General features: G+C 34.6%; 2 protein-coding genes across 12 annotated transcripts in view; one reads left to right on the plus strand and one right to left on the minus strand.

Moving 5' to 3' along the window:
- The window catches only part of CCDC91 (coiled-coil domain containing 91), a 438,752-nt gene that overhangs the window by 111,794 nt on the left and 302,547 nt on the right, over positions 1-24,411 (plus strand). The gene's annotated exons all lie outside the window — the stretch shown is intronic.
- LOC141570124 (uncharacterized) overlaps positions 1-24,411 on the minus strand; it is a 36,760-nt gene that overhangs the window by 337 nt on the left and 12,012 nt on the right. For 2 of the 8 annotated variants that reach the window (XR_016021349.1, XM_088798634.1), the window contains one exon: positions 168-11,098. The exons of 1 other annotated variant lie outside the window; for it this stretch is intronic. Coding sequence is in view for 3 of the 7 variants with exons in the window: in XM_088798634.1 (XP_088654760.1) it covers positions 11,050-11,098 (49 nt within the window). In the remaining 4 variants the exon portion in view is untranslated. Of the gene's footprint in view, positions 1-62; positions 117-167; positions 11,099-12,993; positions 15,241-24,411 lie in introns of those variants that run through there. 5 more of the 8 variants (XR_012494026.2, XM_088798631.1, XM_088798635.1 and 2 more) reach the window with 4 other exon arrangements.

Genomic DNA, 24,411 nt, shown 5'->3' on the forward strand with positions numbered 1-24,411 from the left:
TGTGTAATAGACCTACCTCTACGTTAAGAGCCCTTTGTCCTACAAGATTCTACTGTACTTACACAGAATAGTATGTGGAGTGAGGCCATCAGCTAGAAATTCCAAGAATACTGAAACTGAAAAACAGTAAAATTAAGTCCTTCAAGCTCAGTATGTAAGGGTGTTATACCTACCATAGTTACCATAATTGTTTTCTCTTTATAAGTCCATTTGATAGATCAACTGTTAATTTAAAAAAAAAAGAAATTACCCCATAAGCATTTATTTTGTACAAAGCTGAAAGTGTTATGGGTGATTTTATGACAATTATGTACTAACATACTTGAGTCTCTCTCCTCAGTTTCCTTACATGCGTAAAAAGAAATGAAATGCATAAAGTGCTTTGAATCCATATGGCTCTTATATTTGGAAAACTTAAAACCTCTTTCAGAAATTATCTTAGTAATCCTCACAGCTTTTTCAGTATTTTTCTTTTTTCTGAGCTCCATATGATCACCTCAGGGAAGTGGTATGTGTCATCATGACAAATTTTGACTTCTATCCTGGGAAATATAGCTTTTCAGATAGGTTTGGCTCACGACATGATTTGGTGAGTCCCACTAAAATGAACGACTCTGTTAACTGCTTTTCTGCTCACAGCTTCCTTTGCATAGATGAGAAAACTTAAATGTATATCTTCACAGAATTTTAGGGTAGAGAGGAATCTTGATGATAGGACTGTTTGTTGCTAATAACTAAACGCAGAATGACCAGAACTGGTAGCAAGTAGGAGATCTTGAACTCAGGCAGGTTAGATTCTGCCATTTACCTCTTGTGTCTGCTTCATCCTTCTGCATTTTTCCAATCCTGCTTCCTCTGTATCCTGGGCAGTAAGGTTTACATGTAACATGTAAACATGGCCCAAGTTTATATGTTGCAACATTAAATATGCCCAACATTAAATACTAAATCTCTTTCTCTCTACCACAGTTTCAAAGCCCTGGAGGAGAGACATTGATTGATGACCACTCATAGTCCAATTAGCTGTGGTCCAGAAATGAGGATCGCATTATCTAAACATGGCTTCCAGGAATATATCCCCACAGTTTGGGGGATAGTTAATGGATCATTGTAGACTAAGCAGATATTCCTAAAGGTCTCTATCAGAAAAGCTACTCACAACTTGCCCACACTCCATGCACGAAGCACATCATTTTATATGTAAGGAAACATTCCCCCAAATGTTAAATTATTTGGCCAAGCTATAAAGTGAGACTTCCCAATCCAGTGCTCTTTTGGTATGGGATTTGATTTTCTTGACAGTAGGCTGATTAACATTAAGTAAGCTATACAAAAATACCAGCTTGCTTCTCTTTATATCACTCTGAATCCCATAGTCACCTTCTCTTTACTAACCTGTTTGTTTGTCTCTAAGAAATTAGAGAGAATGTTAGCTATAAGTTAGAGAGACAGTTTTACAGAAGATATTACCCTGACAATATATTGATTTATCAATTCTGTTTTATGTTCAACAAACATGTTTTTATATATACAAGTGGAAGTTATCTCTTGATTCTCCTCATGTTAAGATCAAAACACATGATCTCTACTTTTCCCAAATAAGTTTCCTAAATAACTGAGAAAATAACATATAACTATATGAATGAAATAGACAGCAAAAGCAAATATATAGAAATGTAAGCCAAATTGCTTAGAAATTACTCAAGGAATAGAACATAAGGACAATGGATGGAAATCTTCAGGGAGATTTTCTGAAGAAGGCAAATTTTTAACAGATCTTAAAGGAACTAATAGTGATTATATCTTAGAGCTTGCAAATTTATGGCCCACAGGTTAAATAAAATCTACTTATGTTTTGCTGGGCCAGCGTGGTCAATACTTTACAAAACAACATACATTTGCATGCCTTTGCATGGGAACTGTTCGTTCCAGTTCAACCATACTCTGTAGCATTTTTTAGAGTTTTATTCCATCATTTGCTCTACCATGAGTATGTTACCTGCAAACCCTGAAGACATTTGAATTTGCAGCCCCTGGATGTAGACTGTCAAGATGAGAGAGTGGGCAATCATTCACTCTTGGGAAACAAGTATGTACAAATGGAAAGAGATGGAGCCATGAATGTGTGTATATAAAATAGGGATGTAATAGAAATTAGCCTATATACAGCTAAGAGACTTTACTGATACAATTATAAAAATGACTTTGGATAGTTTCAGAAGAACCCATAAGTGCTAGTTCAAAGAATTTAGACTTTCTCCATTAAGCAGTTGTCGGTCACTCCCAGTTCTTGTGTTTTGAGAGTTATTTGCGAAAAGGTACTTGACTACTATGCAGTCATGACACATAAGGACATTTCTGTCAATGATGGACCATATGTATGACAGTTGTATACCATATAGCCTGGGTGTGCAGTAGGTTACACCATCTCTGTAGGTTTGTGTCAGTACACTCTATGATGTTCACACACGGACAAAATTGCCTAATGATGCATTTCTTAGAACTATCACTGTCGTTAAGTGGCTCATGACTGCATAATGGTTAAACTTGAATTAAGGGAAAGATATGAGCTCAAAACCTTTTCAGTAATCTAGGCAGGAGATAACAGTTTGGTTAAAAATGGTAGTTCCGACTATGGAGAGACCTAGAAAAGAGAATTGGCAGGTAAGAGAAAATGGGATTAGACAAGAACATGAAAGGAAAAAGAAATTATGAGGCCGCTGTTTCCACTGAGAGCAAGAAAATTGGAGAGAAACAGCAGAATATAACATTGTTACAAAGGTGATGAAATAAATAAAAGCTGGTTTTCATATTAGCACACAGCAGCTCTCAATCTTGTTCATAGGTTTATTTCCTGCCAGCACAGTTACTCATGGCTTAGCCACTTTACCATGCTGCTTGTCAAGAAAAGAACAGGCAGCCGCATGGGGTCTTCTGTATTTTATTCATTACAGTTTCTTTTATTTGTTGTTTTAATGTATTTAATTTACTAAATTATTACAGATGTTTTATATTATCATGCTAATAAGAAAAATATGAAAAAATGCCCAACTTCTTTTAAGTCTGGTAGAAGTGGAAACATTTTTCCTTCTGTCTGTTCAAGTTTCAGTTGATCCTTTTTGAAAATGCTGACTTAAAATGGATGGTCCATACTAATTTTAAGTCGATGGAAAGGGGAACAAATTTTAAGTGACATATTGAAGAAATCATCATATATTGTATTGTGAGGAGGTGTGAGACATTGAAAATTTGGAAGCCTCATGAAGATCATCACAAATGCATTTGTGTTCTTTTCTAGTATCTTCATTACTATTTGAGAACATTAAATATATAGGAAATGCTTATAGCCTACCAGCATTATTTGCTGTTGGTATTTTTTGGAGTGTGTGAAAATCTTAGACCCAGCTTTTGTGGATGGCTTTTATGGGAAGTTTGCTTCATGTTGAACAAAGGGAAATAGTCTCCCCCAAGAACTGTACTTATGTGTGATTCACGTACGTGGATTAGAACACTTAGGAAAAAACTCAACAAAGAAAAGGAACTTTCCCTCCAGGCTTCATGATTTATATGAATTAAATTTGTCACTGTTAAAATAGATACAGAAGGCTCGCTTAAGATTGTACTCTCCAAACCTTGCCCTGCATGAAAGCTTATAATATAGCCACAGGTAACTATGTTAGATTTTCTTTGAACTTGTTCTCTAATTGGAGCCCTGTCACTGCAGAGAGCAGTTGAAATTTAATTAAGGGGCAGGAAACTCCCAAGTCTAATTTTGTCCCTGAGCTGCTCTGTGGGTTGTCTCTCAGGCCTTCAACAGCTGTTAAGTGAAGGTTTTGGCGCAGATGCTGAAGCCTACCCTTGTGAGGCACAGCACAATCACCATACAGCATAATGGCTTCTTTCTAAGTAGACTAACCCTCCATCTACATAGATACTTTGGGTTAGGCTTCTGCTTGCTTTGATGTGTTTTTTAAGGGCACCATCAAATAAGGGCCACATTTAATCATGATAAAGTAAGTACTTCAACAAAGAACTCAATTTTTCTTTCTTGTACTCCAGTTGTAAATTTCCTAGTTGTTTTTGGTCCTGAGCACTTCCAAAATAACCAGCTCATCTGAACCTAGTAGGGAAAAATGAAATGCAATTAAGCAAGAAAATACATGTTAAAAAAACAGAATCTGTGCAAAGAGTTAGGAAAATGTAAGATATTATCAAAATACTGTTTCAACAAAAACAAACTTCCCAAAGACACATTTATAAATTTTTTAAAGATTTGTGCTAAGAGGATAGCAGAGCTCTACTTCTTCCATGAGCTCCTTGGAGTAGGTCCAATGTGCTGTCTTAGGAGCCTGTCTTCCCACTATAACTGTAGTGGATTTCTTCAGCCACTCTCTCATGCATGAGGATGATCCTTAATTACCCGATTGGCTGAGATTATATTGAATATACATGATTTTTTTGGCAACCCAATATGTGAATCTGCAGAGCAATGCACTGTATAAATACCATACCTACTGTGCAATGCCTCAAGGTAACAATAAAAACATTGTGTTCAACTTTTCATAATGTGAAAAACTTAATTGCTGATGAATAATTTTTTTATCATATGATCTAATATATGTACTACCTCCAAGTTGAACTGGACTAAATTTTTGGAATGGCTAAAATCCTGAATGTTCAATTCAAGATGATAGAGACTGAGCAACGTCAGGAGTATTGTTAAGGTACAAAACACAGATGAAAAGTGCCGCCCATGTAGTTTGCCTTCATATACAGAGGGTGCCAAAACAATATAGACACATTTTAAGAAAGGAAAACTGTATTAAAATTGTAATACTCAATATATATGGATAACAAAAGATGAATACAAGTCATGTTTGACTTCTGCAATTACAAGAGGTGCTCAAAGTGGTTACCATCAGTGTCCAGACACTTCTGATTATGGCGAACTACTGCTTGAACAACCTTGACCCAAGTGTCCCCTTGTATACATTTTTTTGGCACCCCTCGTATACGTGCTTATGGCCATCAAATGGAGAAGATAAATGTGGTATATTACCTCTAACATACAATAAGAAGTCAAACCACAAAAGGCATTTTGAGTACCAGTGCAGAACTTCTTTAACTGTCCCAGTCTTAGGGAAATAAAAGGTAAGGAGGAAGCTGGAATAGGAATCATTTTGACCAGATTGCCTGTTGTGTTGACATGGGTGACTTGCACTATCCATGGAGGTTCATTTTTGTTTTCAGTGGAAATTATGTTTGCATATGGAGGAGATATATTAATAATTAGTAAACATCCCTAAATCACCAACTCTGACCTTTCCAACACTACAGACACTTCTAAAAACTAGAAAATGAACGCACATTGGATCTTTCACTGTTCTTCCAAACATGTTGTTTTGAGTACATACAGCTTAGCATCTCCTTGACATATTGTTGCCATGTTTCTGTGTGCTGGAAATGCAACGGATGGGTTAAAGACCAAATTTTAACTGCAACCATGTATTTCCTTTGTTTTGTGTATTTCGGTCAGACTCCAAACATGACTTTAACATATTTTCTTTGTGGTTTAATTTCCTTTGTGATTATTTCTTTTATTTAATGGGAGTGTAAAAATGTCCCCAGGACTGAAAACCAATTGCAGCTCATTTTTACCATAGGCATTAAGAGGTATACTGTTAGTTTGCCTTTGAATCAAGATTAAACTTGCAGGATCATTTCAGGTTGAAAATGCAACAGTGAGGCGTTTACATTTACATTTCTTAACAAAACGTAGGGGACTATATTAAAATGGCATTCTTTCGTACCCCTTGGGCCCAAGTCTTGTAACAAACAAGGAATGAGAGAATGTGGGTTCCACAGTGACTCTTAGTGTGTCTCCAGTCTGTGCGTCTCTAGAGATGTCTGTGAGGCGCCTGCATGCGGCACCATCCTGCTGCTCATAATAACTCCCTGGAGACGTGGAGGGATTCCCAGATATATAAGGAAAGGCAAACTAAGTCATCAGGGCAGGACCCCAGGACCACCGTGAACTTCAGAATAGTGCAAAGTGTGATGTGTATCCATCTTCTACGTGTTAAAACTGCAAAGAGGTTTTTCATTTCAAATTTACTATCCAGCCTATTAATGTGTGTTTGCTTCTGGCACTTCATTCAGTTTATACCCTGATAGTGAACAAGAGTGTCCTAATGGGATATGTAATAATTATGTCTCAGTAAAGATATTGAAATGTTTCCTTCTTAAACAAGACAGGAGATTTTCTTTTAAACATTCACTTACCTGTTCACTTAGTGAGTAGCAGAAATGCATTTCCTTATACTTTGGCCTTTAGGAACATAAAGTATTCATCAAATCCTAAAACGCATCCCTAATAGAGTTTCCTTTGATTTTATCCAGGAATTAATATACTTAACACCTGGATAAATTCGGATTTCTTTTGAACTAAATGAAATCTCTGAGTATCTAAGAGTTACCAGACAGCTGTTAATAGTTTTAACAACTTCTTGCAGTTGCCCAGAGGGAGGAAAATGTGGTCCATTTCTGGTCTTTACATAAAACACAGTGAATTACAGTGGAAATAATAGCTTAATAAAGGGAGTCCTGTTTATTTTAATAGGACTAGTATTTCAGTGACGTAAAAAAATTAAGATATCACCCTCTTTGAATTAAAAATAAGAATCCCCTAAGAAATAGACCCATCAAAAAATTAGTAATGGTTTTCTTCCTATTCATATTCTACTTATGGGTGGAGAATATATTTTGGAATGACATACAAATACAAAAGTGTTTTTCTAAAAATATTTATTATTTAATCCCAAAGTACAATTTTTCTAAAATGTACTGAAATTCAATATTGTGGTAAATTAGTGGCAAAAATAAACATATACAGACAATTTTAAATAGTCTCTGTATTTTTCTAGGAAGACATAGGATATTTAAGAAAAGGAAGACAAAATTATTCAATAAATATTATTTTAAAAATATACAAAATTATTAAAATCAGACACTGAAAGGGCTGATTTTTAATGCTAATAAAACTTTCTTAAGTGCTTATTTTCTCCACCCAAGAAAGGTATAACCACTGTACCACTTACTTGTGAAGAGGTGTTTTACTACATAAACAAATAATTGCATACAAACATGATTATGCACATTCACTTCACAATGTTTAGACTAACCACACTAATTTTAATAAAAATATTTCCCTAATAAATTCTTACTAGCTTTTTTTTTCATGAAACATGTGTTCCCACTACTTCCAAAGATCTTGTATTCGTTCATGCAAATAAAAAAAGTGTATGTTTTCTATACATGCATAAGTTGTTCCACAAACATCTGGTAACGAAACTTTGAAAGCTGCTAGATTTCGAGCCAGCCCAGGTGTTCAGTACAACATCTCTAGAACTCAGCAATTGCCTGCAGTAATTTGTTGCAACTCGCACTGGCATTTTTACGGTATGATGAGGCAAAGGGTGATGACATCATGTACTAATGTTACGAAGGTGCTGTGAATTCAGTGTGAAAATTCCATCAATGAGTGATTGTTACTGAAACTGACTACATTGGTGGCCATCACATTTTGCCAACTGAAACATCTGGGCACAAGTTAGTAGTGGCACACCTTGTAAATAACTTAATTGAAATTAATTGCCAGAAGTTTGCAGCACCCTAGGTAGTTTATAAGTACCATGTTTTATTCTGCTGCAGTGTTTTGGACTTAAGAATCTTGTGTTCTCAGATTCAGTTGTAGCAGCTTGTGAGGAAAATGGAAAGTGTAGAAAATATATGATGATACAGTAGGGCACAAGGAAATAAAAAACATTATTTATACATAAGGAAGAAAACGTTGCTATCTCCTATACCAGCGTTCACGGATAAAATATTTTCCTCACAGAAATAATTTTTAAATTAATGTATAAAACGATTTAGAAAAAGAGGACAGTTGAATAATTAGCTATAGGTCTCTATTTCTCCAGAAAGAAAAATCTAGTATTTTGTTGTAAATATTAAATGCTTATTATGTTGGTAAAAACATTTGAAATTGTATGAAAATCACATATTTGAAGAGATCAAGGAAAAACTAGGAGACTGACTGGGAAATATGGGTACTATTTTTGCTGTACAGATTCTAAAACATTTAGAACAATTTCTCAGTTACTCATACCTTCATGCCTCATAAATCCAGGGAGAGGATAACCAAAAAATTACAACAAGGATGTTGTAGTCAACAAAAATGAAGTTTTGTTCATGTCAATTACTTGCTTCTTTCTTCCTAACTCCCCTTGCATTTGAATTTTCTTTTTAAGAAAATTTTTGCAAATGTAAATATATTTAAACTATTAAGTGTTGATATTTTAAAATTCACATGAAAACCCAATTAATAAATTCAAGTTTACATTTGCCTTGAAAGTACCACAATTTATTTTTAATATTGCAATATATATTTCCATAATGCCCTAGATATTTCAAACATTTTTATAAAATCTCTATTTTTAAAAATAACTATTATTCTGTATCTGAATATGAAGATCCATATAACATTTTTTAGAGTTTAATTCTGGGAAGAATTTTTTCTAACTAGTATGATTCTTCCTATTATATAAAGAAAACCTATGTTTTACACACACATACACACACACACACACACACACACACACACACACACACACCCATGTTTCCCAGAAAATAAGACCTACCCAGAAAATAAGATCCAGTTAAGATCTCAGCCAGACTGATGCATTTGGTATGTTATGACGATGTTCCAGAAGAAGATGACATGACTGTGTTTCAATAAATGTAGATTGTTCTACATGAAAAAATAAGACATCCCTGAAAATAAACCCTAATGAGTCTTTTGGAGCAAAATTAATGTAAGACCCAGTCTTATTTTGGAGGAAACAGGGCATTTTTGGCTTTGCTACCAAGAAGATTAAAGCTAATTTTTTGTTAAATCAGTACTTATCCTGAGCCCAGGATTCTGGTACAACCAAATTGCTTTTTCTGTCTCCCCCCTTTTTTTTCCCTTGGATTTTGTCTTTTTATACTTGCTTTAATAGTCAGTATATCTGTGTTTTCTATGTAAATTAAAATAGATAGGGTTTAAATAATAAATACTCTAGTAGTTTAGAATATGTAGGACTACCAGTTGGTATACTTCCATATAAAATATTTACAATTCAAAAAGTCTGTTGTTCCTCAAGCTGTGGGATATTTCATATCTAATTTTTTTTTTCATTTTAGCTCACTATAGCAAAAACAGCACTTTGTAACAACGTTTTGCTTTGTTTTCGATAACATAAGACCTTTATGTTCACAAATGAGCTTTTGATATAACAGTATAACCTAGCTGTTTCAAAAAAGGATTTGAATTCTTTCCTGCACAGGAAAAAAAATGTATCTCTATACCCATTCATAAAAGTAATCTTGGTGCTTTGTCATAATAGAGATATTGTTCAGGCAAAGTGAGGTAAATGCGCTCTTCAAATGTTAGAAAGGATTCTGTTTAATCTTTGCTTCTGTTAGAAACAAGGGGCAAAGGAACAGCTTTAACTTATGGTTTTAATCTTAAATGTTTGAATCCCTGTATTTTCCTTGAGGTTAATATTTTTATTGTATCAGACTAAATTAAATAGAGAATATATGGAAAGAATGGGAGGCAATTAAGAGAGCCATATGAAATCAATGACAGTTGCTTTTTAATCAGATTTCCACTCAGCTGTTTTTTACTACAAATAAGTGTATTTTACAATAAAAAATATATAAATATTTGGAGTTGTAGATAGAGCTATATAATTTTAGGTTATATATTTATGATTTAAGGAATAAAGCAAGTCCTAGTTTTTAAAGATCTTGCTATTAATAGCAATAGCTACATTTATTAAAGCCATAAAAGAGCCGTAAGTTGAAAAATGAGTCAGGGATTTTGCTAATGAGTTGCAGGATTGACTCTTGGAGAAGGTTGTTAGGAGGCAGTGTTGAGCAGTGCTAGAAATAATGAACAAGATGTGATACAAATACTGAAGGGGCAAACTGAAAGATATCTCTTAACTATCAAGAAATGGATAGTTTTAGTTTTTGGATTAAGTATTTTTCTTGCCATATTCCTCTATTTTTCCCCCCATACATATTAATGAGAGAGTGATTTCAATCCAAAGCAACTGCTATGGCCTTAGGAAGGTCATGTAAAGTTTAGAGAATAAAAAGTTCAGTAGCATGGCAATTGATTATGAGTATCTATCCTTTCCATTCAATTAATTTAGGAGCAGCTATGAATCCTCAGGCCCCCTGCCAGGCTCCAGGGATGTGGAAGCCAATAAAGCTACTGCCTTATCCTATAATTTATGCACATAATAACTATCCTGAGTTACGGAAAACACGTTGAATTAGATTAGTTACATGTTATTTTAAAGGACAGAGCAGTGTGGAGATCAACAAAGCTAATCTCTGATGTTAAGTTTGGAGGAGGTGGGGAGGTAGGTAGAGAAAAGAAGGAAACACAAAATAGGCAGTTGAGATTCTGGTAGTTTGTTTCTTGATCTGTGTGTTGGTTACATGAGCGTATTTATTTTGTGAATATTTGCTGAGCTCTACCCTGAATATTTGTGCACTTTCCTGAATTTATACTTCAGTGAACATTTACATAAAATTGAAGAAAAAAAAAAAGACAGGGAATTGTTTAATACCTATTTAAAAAAATGTCTTCCTTTCCTTTTACAACCAAGCTTCCTTGTTTTCTTGTTACTACTCTATTCATTACAAAATTCTAGTAAACTCCATCAATAGTCCAGCGATCCATCTCTCTGTAAGATTGCTCATGACAGAATAATCATCTCTCAGGGACACTCTTCACACTTCTTATGATGGCTCTTCTCTTTGACTCTGACCCTTCTTTCCTTTTAAAATTTTCTCTATATTAGGATAGTTCAGAAAAACTTTTTTCTTCTAATTAGTCTTTTGTAACACCACACTCTCCTGGTTCTAATTTTAATTTTTAAATTATTCTCTCTGAGACCACTTCATAAGATTTTCTGGTTCTCTTGAATTTTGTTAAAATACATATGAGATGTCATTTTTCTTCAATATGGCTCCACTTGCACTGTAACCAATAATAAGAATAATAAATCTAACCAATAATAATAATACCTTGAATATTATAACAGGTGAATGGTACCCTTCCTAAAAACTCAGGCAGTAAAGATACAGGCTATAAAAAAAAATAAATTGGATTACACAAAAATGAAAAAACTGTGCATTGAAGGACATAACCAACAGAGTGAAAAGGCAACTTACAGAATGGGGAAATATCTGCAAGTCATATATTTCATAAGGGATTTATTTTTAGAATGTATAAAGGAGGACAAGTCAACAACAGAAAACAAACAACCCAGTTAAGAAATGGGCAAAAGATTTGAATAGATGTTTCTCTGAAGAAGATAAAGAAATAAGTGTATGAAACGATGCTTGACATCACTAATCATTAGGAAAATACATGTCAAAACTATATAAGATACCACCTCATACCTACTAAGATGGATATCAAAAATTGAAAATAACAAGTATTAATGAAGATGTGGAGAAACTGGAACCCGTACGCACTTGTGACAATGTAAAATGGTGTAGTCACTATGGAAAACAGTATGGAGCTTCCTTAAAAAATTAAAAATAGAATTACCATATGATCAAGCAATTCTACTTCTGGCTATATACCCAAAAGAATGGAAAGAAGCATCTTAAAGAGATATTTGTACCCATGTTCATAGCAGTATTATTCGCAATAGCCAAAAAGTGGAAGCAACCCAAGTACCACTGACAGGTAAATGGATAAACAAAATGTGGTATATACATATAACACAGGGTTATTCAACCTTAAAAAAAGGAAGGAAATTCTGACACATGTTAAAACACATAGATAAACCTTGAGGACATTATGCTAAGTGAAATAAGCCAGTCACAAAGAAACAGATACTTAGATTCCACTGATATGAGTTACCTATAGTAGTTAAATTCACAGAGACAGAAAATGGAATGGTGGTTGCTAGGTGCTGGGGGCAGGGGTGTGGAAATTTATTGTTCAGTAGGTACAGAATTTATTGTTCAGCAGCTACAGTGGTTTTGCAAGATGAAAAGAGTTCTGGAGACAAATGATAGTGATAGTTGCACAACGATGGGAATATGTTAATGCCACTGAATTGTAGACTTAAAATGGTTAAGATGGTACATTGTATGTGTATTATACACAATTAATTATATACATACACAAATAAAGATATAGAGCTATCTGAAAAGGAAGACCAGAGATTTTAAAATTTATTATGCTTTCTGATCCTTGGATAATAACTCTAATCTCATTTCCTGGAACCTCCCTTTCCCCTTTAGCAGAGTACCACCCAATATTATGGCCTTTCCCACTGCCAGAAATCTTGGCATTAGCTGATGCTTTCATTCCCTCCTTGTTTTCTAACAAGTTTGTGCATTCAGAGGGCTTCTTAAACTAGACACCATCCTTCCCCTCAGGTGGCTTATATTCCAGGAGAGATATAGAAACAAGAGAAGGGGCTATCACAACACAATGCAGTGATACCGATATCTGAAGTCCTGATGGCGTTGAATTCAAGCAGGCTTCCTGTATCGTACCTTTGCACATCTAGGTGACTAAGAAAGTGGTGTTAATAATATCATCAAGCCAGGAAGTTTTAATGTCACAAGTCATACAGTAAGAAATATCACGTACACTAGCCCATCAAGATGGGCTAGATAATGATACAGGTGTAAGATCTGGGTAAGAGAGAACATGATTAACATGTGGAAGACTCCTTTGTGGTTTACACAGAAAAAAAACAATTCAAGCTAGAGGGTCCACAACTATGGACAAGAGCTGTCTGATTCACAGGAGTGTCAGGGGTCAAGAGTGAAAGATAGAATTGTACAATTCAATTAAGTATGGAAAATGTAATACCAGATTTTTTAGGGTGGCCAAGAAACAAGTCCACACCACTTCCAATGTCATTTATTTAATCTTAGTAGAAAAATGAATGGATAAACTCAAGACAACTCCCCAAACCTTCCCATATGGTTGATTGAAAAATCTGTCACAAAAGCAGATGCTTCAACTGGAAAAGTTTCTTTCACAGCTTGGTCTCTGGGCTTTGTAACTGTCAACCAATTTGGGGAAAAATATTACAATGTGTTTGAGCAAATAGGACTCCATTACATCCTTTTTCAGTTAATACATAAAAGATGTTTAAAAATATTAAAGGAAGTTATATTTGTTCTTTTTTTCTTCACCAGGATTCTTATTGATTCTATTAAATGTTCTATCATATATTTTCTGTTAGGAAAAAAATGCATAGAATATGGTTACATCAAAAAGTTTGCAATTATTTTCTTTTTTATTAAGCATAAATTTGCTGTTTGGTAAAAGTATAATCTTAAATTTTTAACATTAATAAATTTAACAAACCTATTTCCCTCAGTGGTGGGAAAACACCTTGCAATTCTGCCCATTTAATGTAATGATGTAATTCAAGTCTGTTAACCTTGAGTGCACAATAAACTCCATTATATTTTTATATTTAAAGATTTTAATACATTTTAATAAACAAAAATTTGTTGTTTGACTAGACTTTTGGGTATATCAAAGCTAATGAGTCCCCCAAATTCACCTGAATTAACTTGGGGGAAAAAAAGAAGTATTTAACTTCATAAAGATTTTGATTGGGATGTTCTATTTTTTTTGTAAATGTATCAATTTCTTTACTAAACCTGTTTCTACTGGGTCTTACATTTCACTGAATGAAGTTGTCATTCTCCCACGCCAGCTCAAAACCTCACTCTATGTTTTGACTTCTTTCTCTCTTTATACCCCGCCCACACCTAGTTTTTACTATTTAAATTTTTTTACACCAATATTACTTTTACAGTATCTCTTGCTTGCATTTTTTTTTTTCAATTTCAAAGCCTACAGGATTATTGAAATAGTCTTTAAATTCAACTTCCTACCTTTGGATTGTTACTTACCCAATCTACCCCACGCGGTGCTGCCGGATCAATTTTCTTAGTATACAGTGCTAACGCTCATCTTTTCTCCTGCAACTTCCTGTAGTCAATTCAGTTTTTGGAGCATACCTGGTATTCAATACCCTCTAGGAACTATTCACAATATAACTCTCTAGTATTATTACCAACTACTACCTTTTACATGCTCCAGGCTCCTACGTTCTTTAACTTCCTACATCCATGATGCTTCCTTTATCGAGGATGTGCTTTTACTACCCTCAATATGTCTAAATGAATGTTACCTCACCTGAAAGATTCAGCTCAGATTCTGAACCCTTCCCAAAAGGCTTCATCTCTCTATCCTCTGAATTCTCATAGTGCCATACTTTATATGTATCTCCCACTTTGTACAATTTTGATCATGTGCTTAATTTTTCATTTACACTTTAATCCTTTGATAGATTTCAAGCTCTTTTGAACAGGATTTATAGGTGCTTTATCTTGTTATCTCCCACACTTCAATTGTTCAATAGATATTCACTGAATTATTTAATCTATAAAATTGAAAACCTTAAGAATTCAGGTGTGAGATATGTAAAAGAAGGCAATTTACCCACCTTTGGATAATATTATGCATTTGTAAGTCTAAAGAGGGGAATTGACTTCAGTAATCCCAAAATTATTGTCATAAATTTAAAACTAATACAGAACTTACTACAAAGTCATTACTTTTATTTCGTATGGTGATTAATTTCTCAATGTTAAGAATTCCATGTAAAGGGTACAGATACAACAAACTTAATAAAACAGCTTCCATAATCTATTACTTCCTGTTGTCTGGTTCTGATGATTTGACCTTGGCTTTTCAATGGGAGACATCCAATATATGAAGCAGTAGAGCTGATTACTGCACACTGCCCTCTGGTGAGCCACAAAGGTAATCTAGAGGGGAAAATTCAGGGTTGAGCATATAACTCTCCATGCCCAGAATGCCAGCTGGTGCCAAAGAATGATGTCACATTTCACGATGTGATCACTTCTCTCAATTGTGCTCTTCTGAGTCTACCAATTCTTTCCAGGCAGGTCATCAAATGGCCATCAGCTGGTAAAACTTTCCTCTTCATTTAGCCAAAAATGGATCCAGGATAGTTTCTGTGAGTCTAACTAACCCAAGCTTTAAAAAAAAAACCTACTGTTACTTCCACCATGACATTTCCCTGCATCTTCAAAATCCCCAAAGCACTGCATGAAAACAATGGCAAAAAATATTCTCAGTTTGCAAGGAAAATAGATTCTTAGTAATTGACATGCTCAATTTTTCTACATCCACATTAAGAAGTCCTATTTCATGTATAAAAATATAGTGCTTTCTTATTCTTAAAGAGAATGCCAAAAACTAAACAACCAACCTAATAACATTACAAATACTGTTTGAGTTGGAAGGATCACAAGTATATCTGGCTTTTGACCATATTAAAACTGCCATATTGCTGAGTGATATTATTCATTGATGCCCTACCACCTGACCAAATACCATCCATTACTAAATCAATAACTAAAAATTTCAGAATAGACATGGAACTGCTCAAAACTTATATTTTAAGAGGGATACAACAAATCCAGTGTCCAGTGAGGTATTTCATCGGTTTCTGTAATCGACTCTATCTACTGTTTGTACAGAAGGACATTTGCTATGTTCTTATCCTATTCCTAACATTGAGAAACTACATTTTGTAAGAGTGATACCAGTAATGAATGATCTTCAAATAAATGGAAATTTCCTTTCTGAAGCAAAAAAAAGACTTGTAGAAACATGGAATAAGTGCCTTCTTGCTGTTTAATGGAGTGCTAATGTTGTAAAGAAAAGTCCACTTTTATCAAAATTTTGACTATCTTAATACTCCAAGCATCTGATCTTGTTTTAGAAGTTTAGTTGTTTTAGAAGGTCCTAACCTTCTAAAACAGAAATGTCATTTTCCCTTATGTTCTTTATTATGGAGGTGAAAGTTTAAATTATAATAGAACTAAAATCCTTTGTTAACACTCAATCTTCTAATTTTCTGAGGCTGTTTACATGTAAACTAAGTAAAGTGGTTTTTACTTATTGTTAATTTGTTTTACTTTAACATAAGATAAAGTTACATGGGAGATTTAACACTGGTTTCTGCTAAATTGTTGCTTAAATGTGGATAAATAGATCCTGAATTCATAGAGAAATTTAAATAAAATAATATCTAATCTCCAAAATTCTGTTTCCAATGATATCATACATTGGTAAATAGTTATTTTAAACCTTTGAATATTAACCATATGTGTAATATGATTTTAAATTAAATGTTTGTTGTATATTGTGTAACTGAGAAAGAGGGGATATTGTATAAATCAAATTTATTTTTCACCTCAGAAATAATGCTACTCACACTTTGATTAAATATCTGTCAATTCTATGTCAAGTCACTATTTAATCAAATACGATATATCTAATTTCCGTATTGTTGTAAACCCTTCTAAAATAAATATTTATAAATCACATAGGGACATTGATAGCATTGTATGTGATATGATACAATATTATTATGCATTATATGAAGTTCTTCTTTTGCTTTTTCTTATATATCATTTGTATTGTGGATACCAATCAAAAAGTGAAAGACAACCACCATCGTCATAGAACTTAAATGACTTGTTTAAAAATGACTTTGATCATTAGTTTATTTATGATGTTGACACCTTCATATAGGTCTCTGCAATTTTTTTAAATTAATAAACTTTATTTTTTAGAGTACTTTTAGGTTCACAGCAAAATTGAGTGGAAAATGTAGAGAATTACTATATCTGCCATCTCTACACATGCACAACGTAACCCACTATCAACATCTCACACCAGAGTGGCATATTTGTTTCAATAAATGAACCTACATTGACACATCATTACACTCAAAGTCCATAGTTTACATTAGGAGTCCTTCTTGTATTGTATATTATATGGGTTTTGACAAATGTGTGACATGTATCCACCATTATACCATGTTTCCCCCCAAATATGACCTAGCTGGATAATCAGCTCTAATGCATCTTTTGGAGCAAAAAATTAATATAAGAACTGGTCTTATTTTACTATAAGACTGGGTCTATATAATATAATATAATATAATAAATATAATATAATTAATATAATATAATAAAATAATGTAATACTTGGGTCTTTGTTTACTATAAAACCTGGTCTTATATAACATAGTATAATATAAGACCGGGTCTTATATTAATTTTTGCTCCAAAAGACTCATTAGAGTTTATTGTCCAGGTAGGTCTTATTTTCGGGGAACCACGTTTTAACATACAAAGTCTTTTTACTGCCTTAAAATTCCTCTGTGCTCTGCTTGTTCATTCCTCCCTCTCTCCTAACCTGTGGCAACAACTAATTTTTTTTTTTTTTTTTTTTACTATCTCCATACTTTGCCTTTTCTAGTATGTCATGTAGATAGAACCATATAGTATGTAGCCTTTACAAATTGGATTATGTAATCTCATTTACGTTTTTTCTCCATGTCTTTTCATGGCTTGATGGCTCATTCCTTTTTAGCACTGAATAATTTTCAATTGCTTGGATGAAACACAATTTATCTACTCACTTCTGAGGACACTGTGGTTGCTTTCAGTTTTAGAAATTATCAATACAGCTACTATAAACATCTGTATGCAAGTGTTTTTGTGTGTGGACATAAGTTTTCAGTTCATTTGGGTAAATACCAAGGAGCATAGTTACTGGAACTATGTTTATTTTGTAAAAAACGGCCAAACTGTCTTGCAAAGTAGCTGTATCACTTTACATTTCCAGAAGTAGTGAATGAGTCTTCCCCTTGCTCCACATTTTCGTCAGCATTTGGTGTTGTCAGGATTTTGGATTTTGATTATTCTAATAAGTGCGTTGGAGTATCTCATTGCTGTTTTAATTTGCAATTCCCTAAAGACATACGATGTTGAAAATCTTTTCATTGGCTTACTTGCCATTCGTACATTTTCTTTGGTGAGTTTTCAGTAAGGTTTCTGGCCCATTTTTTGAGTTGTTCATTTTATTATTGTTGAGTTTTAAGAGATTTTGTGTGTTTTGGATAGCGGTCCTTTATCAGAAGTGTCTTTTGCAAATATTTTCTCCCAGACTGTGGCTTGTCTTCTCATTTTCTTGACATTGTCTTTTGCAGAGCAGAAGTTTTTAGTTTTCATGAAATCCAGCTTCTCAATCATTTCTTTCATGGATTGTGCTTTTGGTGTTTTACCTAAAAAGTCATCAGCATACCCGAGGTCATCCTATTATTTTCTAGAAGTTTTAGTCTTTCATTTTATGTTTAAGTCTGTGATTCATTTTGAGTTAATTTTTTGTGAATGATGTAGGGTCTGTGTCTAGATTCATTTTATTACATGTGGATGTCCAATTGTCTAGCATCATTTATTGAAAAGACTATCTTTGCCCATTGCCTTGCCTTTCCTTCTGTCAAAGATCAGTTCACTATATTTAGGTGATTCTATTTCTGAGCCCCCTATTCTGTCGCATTGACCTATTTGTCTCTTCTTTCACCAATACTACACTGTCTTGATTATTATTGCTTTATAGTAAGTCTTGCAATTGGGTAGTGTCAGTCCTCTGACTTTGTTTTCCTCCTTTGATATTGAGTTGACTGTTTTGGGTCTTTTGCCTCTCCATATAAACTTTAGAATCATTTTGTCTGTATCCACAAAATAACTAGCTGTGATTTGATTGGAATTGCATTTTTGCATTGAATCTATAGATCAAATTAGGAAGAACTGACATCTTGACAGTATTGAGTCTTTCCACCATGAACGTATATCTCCATTTACTTAGTTTTTCTTTGATACCTTTTATCAGAGTTTTATAGTTTTCTTCACATAGCTCTTGTATATATTTTGTTATATTTATACCTAAGTATCTCATATTTGGGGGGTTAATGTATCATAAATGTGGCAATTTATTTTTAATCTCAAATTCCACTTGTTCTTTGCTGGTATATAGAAAAGCAATTGGCTTTTTTATATTAACATCGTATCTTGTAATCTTGCTATAATCACTTTTTGATTCCAGGAGTGTTTTGATTCATTCAGATTTTCATAGACAATAATGTCATTTGCAAAGAAAGTTTTATTTCTTCCTTCCCAAACTGTATACCTTTTATTTCCTTTTCTTGTCATATTACATTAGCTATTACTACCATTATGATTTTGAAAAGCTGTGTTGGGAGAGGACATCCTTGTCTTGTGTCTGATCTTAGCAGAAAAGCTTTGAGTCTCTGACCATTTAGTATAATGTTATTTGGGAAAGTGTGTTGAAGCATGGATTTTATGGAAATAAAACTGAAGATAGGGAGATCACTTAAGAATTTGTCCAGAAAATTGGAAGAGTACCTGAATTGGCCATAAGTATTAGGAGAAAGGAGAGAACAGAAAGAAGGAGACATGGCTGAAATCACTTAGAAAGTTAAGTGATCAGGATTTGGTGAACATGGACAATGAAAGCAAAAGAAGTTTAGGGCGGCTCTCAGTTTTCTGGCTGGGGTGATTAGGTAGCACCATCAAGGGAGACAGAGAATATGGAAAAAAGAGCAGGCTTGGGGATAGAAAATGATGCATGTCCTTTGAGATATGTCCTTTGAAACATGCCTCTGAGATGTCTTGGGACAGTCAGAAGAAAATGTCCATCAGGTAGTAAGATACCGTGTTTCCCTGAATATAAGACCTAGCCAGACAATCAGCTCTAATGTGTCGTTGGAGCAAAAATTAGTATAAGTCTCGATAATATATTATATTATTTTATATCATATCATATCATATCATATCATATCATATCATATCATATCATATCACTGTATTATTATATTGTAGTAATTATATAAGACCCGGTCTTATATTATAGCAAAATAAGACTGGGTCTTACATTAATTTTTGCTCCAAAAGACGCATTAGAGCTGATTGTCCAGCTAGGTCTTATTTTTGGGGAAACATGGTATATGAATGCAGAGCTTGGGAAATAGTCTGACATGAGTATTTAGATTCCAGTATTGCTATCTAGTCTCTCATTAATTTAAAATTGTAATTTAATATTGTAAAAATGCAGTAAGGTAAATAAAGAGTTATTTCAGAAATCTTTTGGGGTCTAATTTTTATATAGAGGATAGGGCAAAAAGAAACATGTTTTCTCATTTATTTACGAAATATTTACTTAGTGTTTCTTATGTGAAAGACATTGTTTTAGATGTTGTGGATACAAAAATGAAACAAATAATCCATGTCTTCAAGCAGTTCACAATATATTGGGCAATAGGTATAAGTAAATTATTATAATATAGCTTGAGAATGGCTATAATAATGGCATAAATAATATGTAATCAGGCTTCAAAGAACGGGCAACTGATAAAGCTTGGAAATTTCAGAGATTTCTCAGGAGAAAGAGTATGCCTGGAAGAGGTGACAACATGTTCAAATGAACAAAGATGAGACTGCTTCAGCCACTAGAGAAAATTGCAAGTGGTTTAATGTGCCAGATATAGAGATATGCCACCAGATTCTACTTGAAGGAGGACTTCCTACTCAGCTGCAGGAAGTACAACCAGAATCTCACAGCTGTCAGCTCTTTTAGGATCTGCTTAGGTGCAGAGAGCTGCATCCTTCTGAGAGTAATCTTTTGTGCTGACTGAGAGAAATGGTAATACAAAGGTCTAGTCATTTTGACCTGATGCAGGACTCTGAAAAGCATATTTGTTTCAGAGCTTTCTGCTGGGTCAGCTAAAACTCTGTTCTGTCTGCATCACTGTTCAACTTACCTCTCTGCCCAATCCTGCTTCCTTTTCCCTTCCTATCAAAGGTTTGATCCCTAATAAGCATCCTGCACTCCATGTTCTGTCTTAGCTTCTGATTCCAGAAAATGCAACCTATACCATTTGGTACAAAGTCTAAGAGAATAGGTGATAAGATAGGGTTTTGACCTGAGTCGTTCATTGCCTGCTGGCCATGAAAACCCTATCACTGGTGGTACATGGAATGTAGACAGTTCCCTGCAAAAGGTAGTGGTCCAATTGTTAAAATTTTCACTGTTGGGTAATTGGCAAAATGGATCAGACTTTTGCACTATATGGAGACTATGGTAGCTATAAAGTTAATAGGATTGGATATCTATTACTAAGCAGCATTGATGCTCTATAGAAGGATAGTGAATAATTGAGAATAAAAAACATGCAATTAAAAGCCAAGTGGGAAGGTGAGGCTGCCTCTTTGGTTGTACACAAAGAAGCTCTCATTTCCTGCCAGGAGAGACTAGAGAAAGCTGAGGACCAAGACCAAGACTTTAAGGTCAGAGTGGCTGGATTTCAAAGATAGTTAAAGGCCAACCAAGACAGATAAACCAGGCTAAGCAAAGTGGACATGCTATGATTGTCATGGCAGAAGGATGGAGAAGGGAGAAGCTCAGGAAAAGCGGCATGCTAGAATGGATGTATAAATATGGATGGCAGACTGTGAGAAGAATATGTTCCATGAAAAGGTCCAGAGGACACACAATTTACTAAGGCTGTAAGGAATGTGCTGGTGAGAGGAGCACCTGCATCTCTAAAGAGTAGACTGGTGGTACTCCTCTTTAGGCCAGAGATGATAGTAGAAGAAGCCAGGCCATTATAGAACTTGACTCATTGATGGCAAATGAGGTGATAGGATCCTGAAACAATAGAGGCTAATTAGTGGCACTGAACTGTCAAAAGCCAGGGATTTTCAATTATTGCAGTGACGAACGAGGTCAGAAAGGCATCCACAACTCACAAAGTTAGGGAACGATTAATAGAATGTGACAATCCTAGGAGCAAAATAGATGGGCAGGGAAAACAGAATCACTCAGCATGTACCAACAGAAGAAATCAAGAATGGATAACTGAGAGGCTGAGTGACCACAACAATAAAAGTTTCATAATTATTTGCCAATCTATGGAGCCAGAATCAATTAATTAAAGTGGCTAGGTCCCCATGGGGGTGGACTCTGTGATGCCATAGCAAGTATACTTGGTTATGATTCCCACAGTCCTTCCCAAAAGAGAGCAAAGGCCGCTTACTCAAGTAATGTGCACTGAAACATTTCAAAAATAGTTGGACACTGACCAAAGTTGACACTGATACCAGGAAACCTAACACATAATCAAGGCTCCCAGTTAAAGTGGGAGCATATGAAAGGCAGTTAAAAAATGGAGTTCTATTACAGGTTTAGCTTACAGTGGATCCACCGATTGCAATAGAGACTGCATGGCCTGTAAAGCCTAAAATATTAACTATCAGGTCCTTTATAGGAAAAAGTTTGCTGACTGTGGATCTAAAGGATGCAGAGGTGGTGTCCCCATCCTATCTCCTTTTGATTTCACTTGTCCAGCTCCTGCGGAAACTGGATGATGCATCCTGGAAGATGACTGTAGATAATCTCAGGCTCAACCAACTATCATCCCCCATCACAGCTACCAGTGATGCCAGATGTGGTATTTTTGTTAATCTACTTTGTTAGAGTGAATTAACAGCCTTAGGCACATGTTATGTAGCCATTGGTTTGGTGAATGTATTCTTTTCCATCCCATTCAGGGTATAGGTACAAAAACCGTCCAGTATGCCTTCACATGGAAAGAACACATATACATTAACAAAATAGTAGCAGGTGATAGGAAAGAGAGTCAAAGAGTCTCTTATGAAACTGGGTATGAGAGGGATTGATTTTTGTTCCCCAGTGTATATTATCATCTTCCTCTTTTGTAATAATCCCTGAGTTTTAGCAGGCCAGTGAAGAGGACATTTCCCAACTATCTTGTAGCTAGGCATGGCTATGCGGCAAAGTTCTGGCCAACGGAATGTGAATTGAAATGTGTGCCTTTTATGTTCTGCACTTAAAAAGAAGAGGTATTACTTTCACTGTCCCCTTTCCCTTTTTCTTCTACTTAGAATGCAGATGTGATGGCAGGAGCTGGAGCATTTATATTAGACCATTCAAAGAAAGTCATGTGTTAAAAATGGGAGAGCAAGATGTAAGGCGGATGAATTGGGTCTCCAGGGAGCTACCATATCAAGCTTGGACTTCTTTTGCTTATGTTTATGCGTGAGATAGAAAGTAAGACTAATCTTATTTAAGCCACTGTCATTTTTCCAGTTAAAGGAGGTGAAACTAGTGTCCTAAGCAATGCAGATGCTAACAAAAGCAATTAAGCGAGATTGGATAGATAGGTTTTGTGGGGGACGGATAACGAGTTTGTTCTGGAAACAGTAAGTTGCCTGTGGACATCTAGGTGCGTATCTAGTAGGCAGCTAAGAAATCTATTCTGAGCTCAAGAGATAATTCTGGGCTGGAGAATTAAAACAATCTTCCATGAGATTATCAAAGGTGGATATGGTGAATGGGTTTTGGGTGGGCATATAGAGTTTATTAATGTAGGCTAAGAGAGAAGATTTTATACAGAAGACACTTATGTATTTCAGAATCATTTGCATTAAGGGGATACGATCTGTGGTGAGTAGAAAAATTACCCACAGAGAATGGCTAAATCTGAGTGAGAAGAGAACAAAGGATGGAAGCTTTCAGAATAGTTACACTGAAGTAGAGTGTGGAAGAAGAGGATCCTATGAATTGGATAAAGAATAGTCTGAAAAGTCAAAGAATCAGAAGAGAATAATTTTATGGAGGTTGATGAGGGGAGTAAATTTCTATAAAGAGACAGTGATTGGTAGTCTCAAATGTATGTATATTTTAGTGAATACTATAATTGGGTATTATATATCTTACATGTAGTGATTGTGAAGCATATCCATGTCACTACAGATGTTAACAGTGAATCTTTATACTATTATAAACTTGGGGGAAATGTTGCCTATGCAAGAGGTAATCACATAGTGATCAAGGATTCCTAGTATTTTACTGAATAGCACAGAGCATACCATTGTTCATACTTCTTGTAATAGAACTCATAATCCATCTTTTACTCAGGAGACTGATTACCAAATGTTTCTATAAGAGCCTAGATCTGGGGCATTGTACACACCTAATTTTACTTAAAAATAACTTCATTAAGGTAAAAGCTAATTTTATTATCACAGTCTCTTAGGCATTATTATTACTTAAAGACATTAACATTTATTACATTGTAAATTTTGGTAGAAAAATTCGGCAAATTATTAAATGATACTGGGGTTTAAGATACATGTCTTAAACAAAGATACTGATAAGTGCATTTAATAATATAAAAACTTATGAATAATAGGCAAAACAATACCTTAGCTATTAGGTAGCTAAGGGGTTTGTGGCTCATTGCCAGAAACAGATTTAGACCCTGCAGGTTTGATACACTGTGCTTTGTATCCTTATAACTATGTTTTCAAACGTAG

The sequence above is a fragment of the Rhinolophus sinicus genome, chromosome 1 (assembly GCF_057876585.1).
Source record: "Rhinolophus sinicus isolate RSI-liver-muscle chromosome 1, RSI-T2T, whole genome shotgun sequence".
NCBI lineage: Eukaryota > Metazoa > Chordata > Mammalia > Chiroptera > Rhinolophidae > Rhinolophus > Rhinolophus sinicus.